Source organism: Siniperca chuatsi, linkage group LG14, assembly GCF_020085105.1.
Source record: "Siniperca chuatsi isolate FFG_IHB_CAS linkage group LG14, ASM2008510v1, whole genome shotgun sequence".
NCBI lineage: Eukaryota > Metazoa > Chordata > Actinopteri > Centrarchiformes > Sinipercidae > Siniperca > Siniperca chuatsi.
This window is the reverse complement of record NC_058055.1, coordinates 9,166,887-9,181,707: the sequence shown is the minus strand read 5'-3', so window position 1 is coordinate 9,181,707 and position 14,821 is coordinate 9,166,887. Positions and strand designations below refer to the sequence as shown.

The window sequence follows — 14,821 nt, the reverse complement described above, 5'->3', positions numbered from 1 at the left end:
CCTCGAGATTTCGGCTGAGCTGGAACAAACAAACCATTAAAAATGTATATTAACAGTGATATGAGAAGGATGAATGACTGGGCACTAAAATTTATTTTCCAGCCCCTTAAATCCATTCAGGCTAAACCACTTTAATTTTCATTCTTTTATTTTTTCACTCTCTTCCACACAGATTTGCTCTTGCACCACATGTGTTTGTAGATCCTCTTAGGGTAGCCAGGCTTGAAATCCAATTTTGGTGAAGCTATAAAGCACAGAAAATAAATAAATAAATAAATAAAAAGTTTATAAACTGTGAGGATTCTTTTCATTACAGAAAAGCCAGACAACATTGCAACTTTAGTGCAGTGATAGGTGTTTTTGGGATTGTACACATGGAATCAGCAATGCTAATGTAAAGTTTGTTTCCAAAGAATAGCAGCTGCTTCCCAAGACACTTGTTCATCATCTGGGTTTTGTTTTTACCATCTGCCAGTGCTGCAACTTTATTGGTTCTACTGATGTTCTCCAATTACCTGGTGTGGTAATTTATAGCACTTCATAATAACCTGCTCCTGTACTGTGAGGCAGGGCCCTCCTTTTTCTGTGAGAAGTTTAAATAAGATCAGAGTAGAATATTTGCAGTCCCTCAATCATTCATGAGTACATTGCTCTATCAGTCACACTTTATTAAAGCAATAAGCTACAAGAGGCTGTGAATTGCACTTACTTAAAGCAGCTACTGGAAAAGCTATTCTGAGGTAAAACACGCTCCAGCTGTAAAGTGGTTGATTGATTTAATGAAACAGGAATAACCAGAGTATTACAAGTCAATATAAATCACATTTATTTTCTTTTTTTAACCAAAGTTGTATCACAGTGACATGTTACTTGTTATGTGATTGCAGGCTTGTTTTGCTGGATATTTAATTTTTACTTCAAATGGCTTCAAATATGAAGCAATTTCCATTCCAAGTAGTTTTTTATATGTGTTTGTATTTCACCTGTCCTTGATATGGTACTTATGTGTGTATGTACAGAATGATTACTGTGCCACAAAGGATACAGAATTACTAAGCAACAGAAGCATCCATGGTGTCAGCTTAGCATGGAAATACAGATTGCACATCTTACAAATAATATAAAAAATACTACATTTACTCCAGAAATGTGCTTAATACTACATAATCCATTTGGCAACAAAACATGACAAAAAAGGGAAAACTTAAAAGTGTTACAGTATGACCTCTGTTTCTGTGTTTTTTCAATCTGCCTCACAGCTTAGCAGAGTCATCATATCTCTTCTTATTATCAATGACAATTTCATGTTTTATTTTATCCTCTGGGACCTTATCTCCCTTTAACCTTTTCCCATGCTGTAAAAACACATTTAAGCTATATGTGGGGAGACTTTGAAGGGAACCGCTCTAAACTTAAAATAAAAAATAATGATAAAAAAAGTGGCTGGCTGATATATTAAATATATAACTGTTGTGGTGAAGAGTAACATCAATTTGAGTTTCAGGGTGTAGCAGCAGAAGACAATATAATACATTGTTTTAGGCGTGGAGGGCTGTTGATCTCTACTTCTTTTGGTACATTTTTCTCACTGGTACCCACACTGTTTCTAGCAAAATAAGTTACAGATTGTATGTTGTTTTGACCATGAGTTCCACTGATATTCAAAACTTATATCTAAAAAAAGACTTTGGTTTTAATTTCAAACCATCATCAGGAGGAGGTATGAGGTGTTGGGAAACAACAACTAATATACACCACATGTGCAAGTTGATTGCCAGCAATGAGGCTGATGATGTCACAGGCCTAAACAGTGGTGCTCATAAATTTGTAAGATTGGACATCAGCAAACATATACATACTGTACATATATACAGTATGAATGTGTGCTTTTAGGTATATCTAATATATACTATAATAGTCTAACTGGCAAATGCACTTTTGAGACTATAACATGGAGCTTCTTGGATCTAAAGGGCCCTGTATCTATCAGACCTCTACAGGAAGCAGCATCATCCATCACTGTCAGTGTTAATATTGTTTCCCCTCACCTCCCAATAGGCAGCTTGTGTTTTGGTTTACAGCATTTATGTTTTCAGACTTGTGTACTCACAGGCCCTCACCTGGCTTTGCTCTCTGGCATCCCCCTGCCAAAACGCATAAAACTAATTTCAGCATTACATGCAGCCAGCATATTAAAATGCCTCTGCTCAAATACATCTTTCTCTCTCTTTCTCGTTCTCTCTCATCACTCCCTCCAGGAATTTGCTTATTATTGTTTGCGTTTTTTATTCTGTTTCTTGTTTCAAGATTGCTTTGAAAAATGTTCTTGTGAAATTGCTGAGATGTGATGCAGTTAGAAGATGACAAGAGTTGCTGTAACCGATTACATTTTCAAATGCTTGAAAAGGTTTTTCCATTGTTAAAAAAGGATTGATAAGTCCAATACTACTACAACTACTATTACTACAATCTAATATCCCACTAAAGTGGTTAGTAGAAAAGTAAAAGAAAAAGAAAAGTGTAATGTGAAAAAGTTCACGATAGCTGTCCACCGTACTCCTTTAACTCTGTTCGAGACTCTGTATGGATCAGATTCCATAAACAGACCTCTGTTTTCTACCAGGTTACCAGTACTAACTTAAAGAATGATACACACTAGCCTAGGGAAGAAAACAACATCTCCCCTGAGGAAAGATAACCTAATGGCGGGTCTTTCTACCTACCTGTGTTTTCTTAAAAGAGATTTAACCATCAAGTGGCATTAACATACAACAATTTCAAACACGTTGTCTCTCTGCTCCTTCTGACTTTTCTCTTCTTTTCTAGTCTCTTTGACCAGTTATACTGTATTCTGCTTGCTTGCTTCAGCAGAGAGCACAGAAAATTTGCTGTTCACGTTGCCCTGATTCTGGCAGATGTAAGTGCCAAAGTGATTTTTGTCTGAAAGTCTCTCATCCACCTCCGTTGAACCAGTCCTGTAAATACATAAAGGTCAGGGTTCACACTTGAATAAGATTGCTTCTGCTGTCCTTTCCAGCGCTATTACAGAGAACTCACCTTTTCCCTCTTATCCATGGACATTTACATCCACATTTTAGAACATGAAAAAGTTCAGGAAAACTGTTTGAACACATAGAGAAAAACATTACTTGCTCATGTCTGATAGCCTAGTATCCATATCAGAAAACATTGATGAAATATAATATTCATGTCATGATTACCTAACAAGCTCCTCACGGCAACATGTGGAAATGAGCAGCACTGGCTTGAAGTAAGAGATGAGAAAACTAAAACCACAATTTGAGATATCACATCAAATGTTCAACCTGATTTTTGGAGAGAGCAGCATAAAGCGCTGTCCTTAATATCATGCTGAAACATGACTCAGTATGACTTATTTTAATGGCTTGCTTTGTCCACTTATGGGATGTCACTGACAAAAGAGTATGCCTTTGAGTAATGTGATACAATTCAGTATATTGTCTAATGTGTGGCTGGATATGCAAGGGAACTACAGAGTTAAAACAGGGTTTAGAGAATGTGTCTGTGTATCTGTGTACTATCCAGCTGTGAGTGTACTGTATGTGTGGGAGTGCATCAGGCAGCACAGGAGTGGTACTGTAGGTCACACTTTAAAGGAGTAGACAAATGGAGCAGCTTGCCAGGTGAGAACTAAGGCACAGGGTAAAATGTACTGGATCTTATGTCTGGACTTAAATAGACTCACAGACGGTGTCTGTTTCACTGTGAATGCCAGGAGGCTTATTTCAAAGGAAGGTGACTCTGCAGGAGACTCCCACACAGTGTAAGACTAAGGCAACAGATGTCTAGAGTGTTTGGGGCGAGTGAAACAATTTTATGACCTGATGCTGGGTTTATTCTACACAAAAAAAATATAATATATACTACCGTGAAGTAATTCCTTTAGAAATATGGGGTCTCTTTATATTTCAATTCAATGAGCTTTTCTTCTCTCTTACTTTGTCTCTTTTTCTTCCATTTTGCTGCAATAAAAGCTAACTAAAATAGCAGAGTGCCAATAAGCCTACCTAACCAACTCTTAACCTCATCTTTATGTCCTCGCCAAATACTACCATGCTTGCACAGTACTCAGTACCTCTCAAATTAGCTTTATTAACATGAACACAAGCACAAGCACTCTATTTGTTGGTAAAGGCAAAACATGCAAAAAAGATGTATCTTGTTGGCACTTCAATTTTCCTCGTTTCAGATGGTCTTTGCTGTCTGATAAAGAAAATGAAGGAGTTCTTGAGAATGAAATGAGTCTTCTTGCTTATGCCTGTGACTGATTCAGTGTTATAACAAGAGCATCCCTATGAGGTATTGACTGAGTATTGACAAGTGTAATAGCGTATATAGGCGTGTCAATCTATGACAAGAATAAATTGTCAAATATAGCATATATTAAATTTAAAATATAGCATGACCACTTATGTGCACATTACATATGTTTTCCGTTACATACTGATGTTTTGTGAAGTGTATCTTTTGTTAATCCAGAACTTTTACTACTGCACAACTACTGTTAAAACACATTAGGCAAATTTCCCACAATATAGTAATCCACTACAGATTTTAAAATCATAGGTCTTGTTTCACCCACAGCTCTATTCTTAATTGACTCCACCATGGAGTAAATGAGAAGAAAATGAAAAGATAAATTACTCTAATGGGAGGAAACGAAGTGTGAAAAGAGATATTCCTCCCAGTATTTTCTAGGATGCAGCACATTGGTAAATTGAAATACAACAAGGATCCGACATCTATATGAGACAGATTCTGCCATGATTACAGAAAATGATGTAATTTTAATACCAGGTATTTGTACAACAAGACATGCACTCATTCATTCCTTAGTTCTCTGGTAGAATTAAGGAAAAAAACAATATCAAAGATGAAAATCAAACAATGCACAGAAGAAGACCAAATAGGGGTAACTGTGGCATGGAGTGCAAATTGATTCAGCTAACAAAGTGATAGAAATAATTTCCAATTAAACCACATTCAACCCTTCACCATGGAGTTCAGATTTGTTTAAAGTTGGCCCATTTACCCCCTGCAGCTTTAGCACTTTACAGTAGATTTCATGCAAATAGTGGTGCTGGGTAGCACTGTTTTTGTTCTGCTCCAGCTTAAAGGTCAGGTCTTAAAAGCCTACTAGCACCATTAAGACACAGTTTGTTTAAAGCCTGTCTGAAGGACAATGCTCAGTGAACCTGAACACAGACAGCCCGTAATAAATGAAAGGGAAAAGTTATGGTTCCGCTTAATGAAGTCAAAGGGCAGATGGAGGATAAGAGTGTGTCTCATCTCAATATGCTGTTATCCTCACGACTCAAAAACCAGACAGACAGTAAAAGGAATTTGATGCTCTGAAATTGGAATATATGCACAGTCATGGATGCACTATTCTTGTTTTAGACTGGAAATTACTGTGTGTAGAAGTCTCAGAATTGTGACCTTTTGTTTTTTGAAAGGCTTATTGTTCCAACCAGTGCTTACTTAATTTAATTTTCTTCATTTTCTTCCTGCTAGCTTTTTTAAAAACTTATTTCCACTTTCGTGCACCTGTCACACCCACAAACCAAATTAAATTTTCAATTCATTAAGTTAACTAATGGAATCATTTATCAGTTTCACCCCATTATTTCCTATAGTCTTTCCTTATCGCTTTATACAAACAAGTGTAAAATCTGCACATACTGCAGGAATTGCAGCAAATGTCACTACCAGGAAATTTTCCCCTTAGGTAAATGAGTGCAAACCTCCACTGAGGACCCTAAAAGGAGTCATGTAGAGTGATCTGAAGGCCTCGTGTCTGAGCCCAGCGGAAGCTGCTTATTGATTTACTTGTCTAGAGGCTCTTTGTAATAATAAGGAAATAAAGCCCCTGGATATAAGGAGATTGATGTCAATCAGCAGCCTGCCTCAAGTGTGGCTTGTCCCATCTTATTAGCTCTCTCTCCATGCACTGAGTGTTCACTGATGACTCCATTGATATGCAACTGAAGAGAGGAGGCTGTCTGTTGCCATCTTGAGGAGGATTCCCCAGTGATTGCTCACTCTGTCATCTTAGTCAATGTAGGCTGAGAGATTGTCATGGATCCATGGAATATCAGGGCATGAGCATAGATACCCTTTATTATAATCTGGTCAGTAGAGATGAGCCATAGGACTGCAAACATGTAATTTTAGAAGTCTTCTTCAAATCATATTTGCCTTCTCTAATGCTTTCATTAGAAAAACAAATGAGGAGCCCAGCTGAAACGTTCAGTTCAGTTCAGTTCGGATCTGTATTGTCCCACAAGAACAAATTCTTTTTGCAGCAAGGCAGTGTTAAAAGTGCTGGTACAATGCACGCAATTCAGAATAAAATAAAGGGTATAAAAGCAGGGCAAACAGCAACATTAAGAATAAAGATAACAAAAATATAATGCTAAGCTGTGTGAGGAACTAAGAGGCAGTTTATAATGTATTAGAATGAAGAGCACTTATTGCACATGGGATAAATGAAAACTTGAACCCATGGCATAACATCCTGTTCCTGTTCATTCTTCATCTAGCAAGCTATCTTTTAAAGATTTAGAGTAGGACTACACGTTTTTCAACATTTGTTAATTTGGCAGGGTGCCCTGTACAATCTTTAAAGGACAAGAAAATGCCTTGCTAGAAGAAAACAGTGAGTATTGTGAATTCATTTTCACCACAACTCAATGTGCTTGACCTCGCAGACTAGTTTTAATGAACCGTCCAGGCTTGTTTGGATAATTTCATACTGTCAAGTCAGATTTTTCTGCATCAGTAATTAGATATCTGGTAATAATGGCTGCATATTTAGCCTTAGTTTTAAAACAGTAATGAATGTTACCAACAGGGTTGGTGTGACATTACATAGCTGGATGTAATGGGGCCCTGACATATTCTGAATGTACTCTACTAAATGAGCACACAGAAGAAACATTTCACTAACTAAATTTCTCCAAGGACAATAAATGGCATTTTATTGTATTTGTGCCTCTGCTCAGAATAAGATAACAGTAATCTTATTCTGTCATGGTAATTACCACTGCTAATTTATGAATTAGCTCTAATTAACCAGCTTCAGTGTGGTGTGATGTAATGCAGTTACACGCATAACCTCCTGAGTGTGCGGCATGGTATCTACTTTTAGCTTTTGGATCAACCCAGTACCATGCCAAAGCACATAATACACCCATGGGCTGTTTGGATCTAGTGCAGTAAATCAAACTAACCTGAGGTGCAGAGTAACAAGCTATATTACATTTCACATTAGCTCCTATGTCTGCTATGTCTGTTGTCACTTGCACTCAGCCTATAGCAAAACATTTTTGACCACTAGTAGCACAGCACAATACACAGCACAACTTTAACAAATGTTAACACCTATCATCTCTTTGTGATTATTTGTTACCTATGACTTGATGCAACTTGCTGGTGTGTGAAGGGTTAAATATGATAGCATGACACCCATTCTGTGAACCTGACAGAGCACATCACGATCACTTTGTTCTGACAGTAGACTGGTTATGCCAGCATATTACAGTACATCTATACCTGATTGGAGTCCTTCAAGCACAATAAATTTAAATTGGCTGGCAGTAGGGTGTGATTTTCTAACTCTGGATGGAAACAGGGCCTGCCTGTGTTTCTATATAGAGAATCAGGGTCTGGCAAATGTTGTAATTTTCTCAACTTATACAGTACAAGGTTGGATAACAAATCAAATGAACATCATTTAAGCATTTGCATTACATTATAGCTTGTTGCTAAAAAAATATTTGATTTAATCTTTGATAACAGCATAAAAATAGCTGTTCTAGGAAAGCCTCTTGCTACTGTATAGTTGCCTGCCTGTTTGTCCCAAGTGAAATGTTGGAGAATTGTTGGCTTTCTAACACTTAACAGAGGCTGGATTTGATCTTGCAATTTAACGTGTTAGACATAGCACAATACGGAATCAATGTACTGCAGATCATATTTGATAGAAGGAATAATTTTTTGACAGCAAAGGAACTAATGGGTAGCTGTGTGTATGTGTGAGGGCTTGTGTTGAAGGTACATATTTATCACACTGTAAAACAATCAACAAACCAAACCTGGTAGCTTCTGAGCCAGTATTGCTAATGTACACAGAGCATTATTACTGAATATATTGGCATCATCCATCAGTAAACAGCCTGTTATTTTACTTGTTTGGTTTGTCATTGTCAATTGTTGGGCTACAGGCTACATGTTCTCCATACATGAACTATGACAAGTTAATTGCCTGCCTGTTTTAAAATGTTTTATTCCCTCTTATCAATTTTATTTGTTATTGTCGCTTATCTATATTATTGTTTTTTTAATCTATTGTATTGGTTTTATTACAAAATTTGTACTGTTATTATCTCCTTGTGAGTCATCTGCATGTAAAGCACTTTGAATTGCACTAACCTGTACAAAAAGTGCCATACAAATGAAGCTTGATTGATTGATTGACTGATTGTGTTCAGAATCAGGAAAGGGGAGGCACCGGGGTTGGCCAATCAGATTCCACCGGGGGTTGATGCCACTCCTGATGAAGCCCCTCTCAAGAAGCTCAGAATTTGCTATTAGCTTTCACATACTATGCGAATTTACATTTTGAAATCATCTAATTTGATTGCCGTGCTCTACAGTTGTATAGTTTGTCCAATGAATACTATGCATTTTTCCAGCCTAGTTGCATTTTTAAAGCAACTACAAGGAACTTTCATTTTGTGATGATTTTGGCGGCCCCTGTGGACAAAAGCAGTAGTGTTTCCACTGTGACCTACCAGCACTACCATACCCAGTAGGCGATTTGAGGGGGGATGCCATCCCCCTTGTTAGCAAAATGACCAAAATGCATCCTCCTTGTTAACCTGCCATCCCCCTTCTCTATCCCCTAGCAGCAGAGAGAGTGCAGGGACAGAGGGGTTGTTTAGTTGAATATGTTATAGTCTGCCTGACTCATTGATCCTTTATCTGACTGAGGTTTGTGCAAGTTATAATCTATGGCCCCGACCATGGCTCTGAAATATCAGTAGCCTAGCTACGCTGTGTATTGATAAATCCATGGAACCATCCTGTCTGTGGTGCTGAAGTAGCAGACGGATTTGTAGGGGGGGGTCACGAGTCGATTTGCACGGGTCACGGGTGAACGAAACAAACTGGGAAACCCTCCGTCCCCCAATGGTCTCGTTTGCTTATGTAGGTCATATAGAGGTGTGAGTATTAAATGTTAAATGTTCCCCCTCCATTGACAAATCTCAAGACGTAATGGTCTTTGTTTGCTCTTAGTGGTTTTAGTATTTTATAATCCTTTATTTTTTAGAAATTGATCTTACAAATTGTATTCTGTTTCTGTTTTACATTTTTGCACATATTTTGATATTGCCTTGTATTCTATCATTGCCATTTATTGTTATTATTGTGCCTTTTTACTACTATTTATGCCTTTTTTGCTACTTTGCTACTGTCATTTGACTAGCTATTGTTGTTCCGTTCCCTTTGTACAGCACTTTGGTCAACTCCGGTTGTTTTTAAACATGCTATATAAATACAATTGACATGACTTCCATAACCAGTTAAGAACTCCTTGCAGTTGCTTTAAGATGCCGTTGTGCTTATGTTTGTGTAAATATCTTTATTTCAGCTTTCATATGTCAGGATTTTCAACAGTTCAGATGTAAGATTTTTCACATAATTTACAGAACAGATTAGAAGTGTCACAGTCTGTCTTGTTCTCTCCAGTCACTCCCCCTCACTCTGCACTCCCTCACCTGAGTATTAATTCCCAGCACCTATCACCCATCGCACACCTACACGTAATCAGCCACTCCACTCACCTATATAACCCAGCTCCTCACTACAGTCAGTGTCCGGTCTCGTTAATGCCACAGGACAGAACGCTAGTTCCCCTGACTTTGTTAATGCCTTGGACTCTATCTACCTGTACGGATTATACCACATACCCCCAGTACCCAGTATCTCTTCTCCGGTTCCTACGTGCTCCTGTCCTCCGAGTCATTCTCTTCGACTCCAGTCTCCGTGTGTCTCCAGGCCTCCGTGAGTTCTTCTCTCCAGCTCTGGGTCCCTTGTGTCTCTCTTCAGCCGTGAGTGTTTCTCCAGTCTCCTAACCCGTGTGGATCTTCTCCTCTGTGCTCCGCCACCTCCATTCAAGAGACTGTATACTTCCCTCCATTCCCGATCTTCGCACCTGTGTTAAAATAAACTATACTATATTGCCTTGTGTCTCCGGCCAGTTCTGTCCGTAACAAGAAGATTGCCATATAAAGGATATTTGTCATATTTGCACACATATTTGCAACCAATGGATCTGACTTGCATGAAAAAGAGACTGTAATTGGTTATTTCCTGTATTGCCTTTATTGATTTACATTACACTAATACTCAACAAATTAATTCAGTTTTCAGCTCTTTTCTCTGAAACACCCAATTAAGGTTCAGAGATGAGAAGAGTATGGTAGCAGTAGCTCTTCTGTAATCACCACACAGTGAGGTCTCCAATCTGTACACATTGATCCTGTATTGATCTGTGTATGAGAAACTCTGGTTTAACCCAGTTCTCCATTCTCACTCTCCACTTTCACTCGATATTCTGACTTAAGGACAGCAACTGGATGGTCAAAAGCTGACCAACACAGATAGAGACAAATACAAGAAAAGAAGAGGTTCAGTTACCAGTTCCATGCAGCTGTAACAATAATCTTGGCTAAAGGATAATTCCCAAGCTTTACCATACAGTATGTGTGTGTTCGACATTCTTATACTTAGCAATCATGAGGAGGGGGGCAGCCTTATATACTTTAATCATTCATGAAGACCTCCCTTTGCACTCTTTATTCTAGCTGGTTGTGAGACATGTCAAATATGCTTAGTTTGCCTTTATAGTGCAGCTTTTGCTGCTCTTGTTGTGACAGAATAAGGCTACAAGGAAATATTTCTCCTCCATCTTAGAACATCAAAAAGGTCTTTGAATTGCTTCTGTCGCCAAGAAAGATAAATGTGGTGTTGTCGCGTATGCCAGTAAAATGTAAAACCATGTGTCAGTTCTGTCAGCTTGGGAGAGGCTTTGTAACAAAATTGTTTACTCTTCCTCTTGAATAGCCTGATCAAACTTTTATTAGCATGCTGGATGGATCAGCAAAATGCTGATGCAGAGCAGTTTTACCACCGTCAATGGCTTACAACAAGTTTTATGAGCAAAGCAGAGCCTCTCCCGTGGCACAGTTAATTTTCACATTTATTCAGACACCATTTCTCATTTAAAACCTAAATGTATGTTTCCTGTTATGGGAATCCCTTTAGAATCAATAAAGACAAGTCAGTTTTCCAGGGTCCAGATTTAAGCATCTATTTTGTAGGCAGGAAAAGCAACTGGCACTTGTAATCAATACGCCCAAAATGAGCCAGTCAATTGTAGAATATGCAAGCTTTATAATTTAATCAGATGTTAAGAACTGGTCACATGGGGATTAAACAGGTATAGAAAATAGACTGGCTGTGAAACTCACCACAAACTGTCAACTAGAAGGTGTAAAACTCAGACAGAGGGTTTTTCTGGCAATCTGTTATTGACTTTCAAAGCACAAACATTTAAAAGGAAAAAGCATTTGATTATATATTGTTATATTGTTTCACCCCTGTATTTTACTAGACATTTAAAATGGACACAAACATCATATTACCATTCAACTGACCTCACAGATCATTTTAAAATGAATATTACATCTGTTTTGACTTTCAGCTGTGGCTCCTTCATCCTCTTGGAGCGCTGTAGCTAATAGAAACACTCACCATGACGATATCTCACTCATTTGCTGCCTGTGTCAACAACATCATCTATAAGCATGAAAAGTGTGATGACAACTTTTCTGCCTCACAAAAACAAACTGTCATCCTGAATGCAAGCTAATTAAGGTGTCAAAGCAGACGGCATTGTTTCATGTAGACACGTGTATGTAGACACATAAGAGGATTATATCAACTCCCTCTGTGTTTTCAGTATTTAGCATAGCGACTTATTTACCATACAAAATACCCATAGAATTGGTTTATGTTAATATTGCTAGCTTTAGGTAAATATATTAATGTTTTGTGTTTTAGTATCTGCAAATTGACTATAAGCAGCTGCACTGAGTAAAGATGTATAGTGAAATGCTGGAAGAAGGTGAAACAGTTAGTACAAAAAGAAAGATGGAGATTTCTTTGATGCCAAAATGAAAGCAGGAATTCACAGTCAGCTGTGGTATTTTTAGTCAGCTCATCTCACTGTCCTAAAAGGATGGTGATTGCCATAGATGTTTTATTTTGATGTCCAGCAGTACCGAAAGAAATACACTGTATTTCCACCTTGATCTTAACAAGATAGAAGCTTAGCTTAAAACAACAAGTTAGCACTGGACTTCCAAAACTGAAAGAAAACTCTTTCCATGCAAAGGTTCATAAAGGAGGCGAAAATCTTTGTTGTCATCTGAGTATGTATAACTAGCAGCCAGCTGGAGAACATTTGATCATTTCAGGATAACTGTCCTGTCACAGCCACTAAGGACATGAGAAGTTCATCTTTGCTAATGTTTGTTTGGAGGATTTGCAGAGGTGGGAACCATCCATTCATCAGATTTCCCCAAACAACTGAGGAAAATGTAGCAGATAATGGGGTAAACATGGCACTTTTGGACTCACGCTGCAATCATCTGGCTACGAAAAAAACACTTACACTGCATGAACTGATTGACTGGTCTGTCCGTGGTAGGACAACTGTCACAAAGACAGGTGTAGCTAACATGTGCAGCTTTAATCCTTCTATCTTTAATTTAATAATCAGGTTTGTTTTGCGTACTTCCCACCCACTTATTGTCAATAAATGATTAAATGCATGCATCTGTCTAAACTCTAACTGTGTTTAAATGGCTGTTTCGTTAAAACTGGAGCTCAGTCTGTCTTTTAAATGGATTAGCAGTAATGACATTGCCATTTTGGCATCTTTTGTTTTGGCTTTTACACTGTAAATGCCATGTTAAAACTTGTCTCTCAGCAAGTGTCTTCTGTGACTTGCAATACTTTATTAGATCAGTTATATGATGTCAACTGTCATGGACCATAATAATTAGTAACAGTGTAGGCAAAATGAAAGACAAGTCATTTATTATCCATTCCCTGCTGTTACAATTGACATACCTTCCTTATGCAGTGCATGAACATTTCTTGCAAATTTGATTTATTGTATTAGGAACACTGTTTTTGTTTTCATTTGTTTGAGTTTACTTGTCATTATACCTGTATTTTAATCTTTTAAACCTGGATATATGAGTATTTGTAGTTTACACCCACAGGTTTTTTGTGGTTTACTGACTATTCGCTGGTTGAGTGCTTTTCCTGTGGAACTTTGACAATGCCTGTACTGTGTTTGAGTGGTGTGTGTGTGAGGTTGAAAAAAAAAAGAGGCAATAAGAATACTAGCCTACAGACAAATGCCATAGAAAAATATGTGTTTTTAAACCTTTTCATCCTACAAGTAACTAGACTATTTCTGCTCAGTGTTTTTGCATTCTGAGATTTCACTTCCTGCGGGGTGTGATTGTGGAATTTGTCTTTGATAATAAACTGGCTTTCTGCAAGCTGCAACCCACCACTGCCAGTATTAATCATCCACAAGAACCTGAAAAGAATGTCCTTCATGGTAGCTCAATGAAATGTACAGTATAATATGTCAAGTACTGAAAGAAAAGATCTGATTTTAACAGATGCACTCGGAAATGAAATGTCTGTGTTGTTACAGTACACAGGATGCTACTTTACTTGTGGTGACCTACATATGTCAACCCATCCTATTATTATACCCCCCCCCATACAAGAGAACAGCCTCACCTCATTAAGCATAATTTTGGTAGATTTTTCTATACTCAGTGATTCTGTAATTAACTTTCAAAAATACCGGCCTGTAATATTTTGCTGGACACATCCATATTCTCTTTTTTCTTATACTCTTAGGTCCAAAGGAAAGTAACGGACTCAGTAAGAGGACGCTGGGCCCAGACAGGGACTCATCATCACAGGACACAGAGAGCGAAGTGCACTCTGTCACCACGGCCTCGCCAATGAACATCCCCAACCACCAGCCTGTTCTCAAGGGCCTGCTGCTTCATGAGCACCTACTTACAAGGGACTTCCAGGGGGACCAGCACTTTTTTAGGAGGGATGGCTCTTTGGCTGCATATTCCACCATGCCAGGCTCTGTGTCTGCCTCAGATGCAGGAGACCCTGTTACCCAGCTGGTGCCCCATGAAGATTCCCCAGCCTTCTCAGACATTGCCACTACTGCCACTGCAGCTGCCACCTCCCCACTGACCACATTTTCTCCGACAACACCAAGGCCGCCCATGTCTCTCTCTGAAAAGAAGTCTTCAAAGGAGAAGACCAGGGGGACAGACAAGGTAGAGCCAACAACAGACTCCCTCACCACCCAAGTGACACCAATAAAGAGAGGTTCAGTCAGTGAAAACAACCCAGTGGCTTCCCAGTCCTCACAGAGAAGTCGGCCTCACAGTTGGAGTGCTTTTCCTGCAGAGACCACTTTTGCACCCTCCTCAATGAGGATGGGGAAAGGGGAAGCTAGGGAGACAGCACTGAAAAACAAAACCAGCCCTGATCGTCCGCTTCCTGACCTAACTTCAGCATCCCGAGAAGAAGGTACCATCACAACGTCCACAACCGTTATCACAACTACCACCATCACCACCATGCAAACAGCAGG

The 14,821-nt window shown here is 38.6% G+C and overlaps 1 protein-coding gene across 2 annotated transcripts in view; it reads left to right on the top strand.

Moving 5' to 3' along the window:
* The window catches only part of LOC122888590 (seizure protein 6 homolog), an 89,264-nt gene that overhangs the window by 35,106 nt on the left and 39,337 nt on the right, over positions 1-14,821 (top strand). For both annotated transcript variants that reach the window (XM_044223221.1, XM_044223220.1), the window contains exon 2: positions 14,059-14,820. In XM_044223221.1, coding sequence (XP_044079156.1) covers positions 14,059-14,820 — 762 coding nt within the window. The remainder of the gene's footprint in view (positions 1-14,058; position 14,821) is intronic.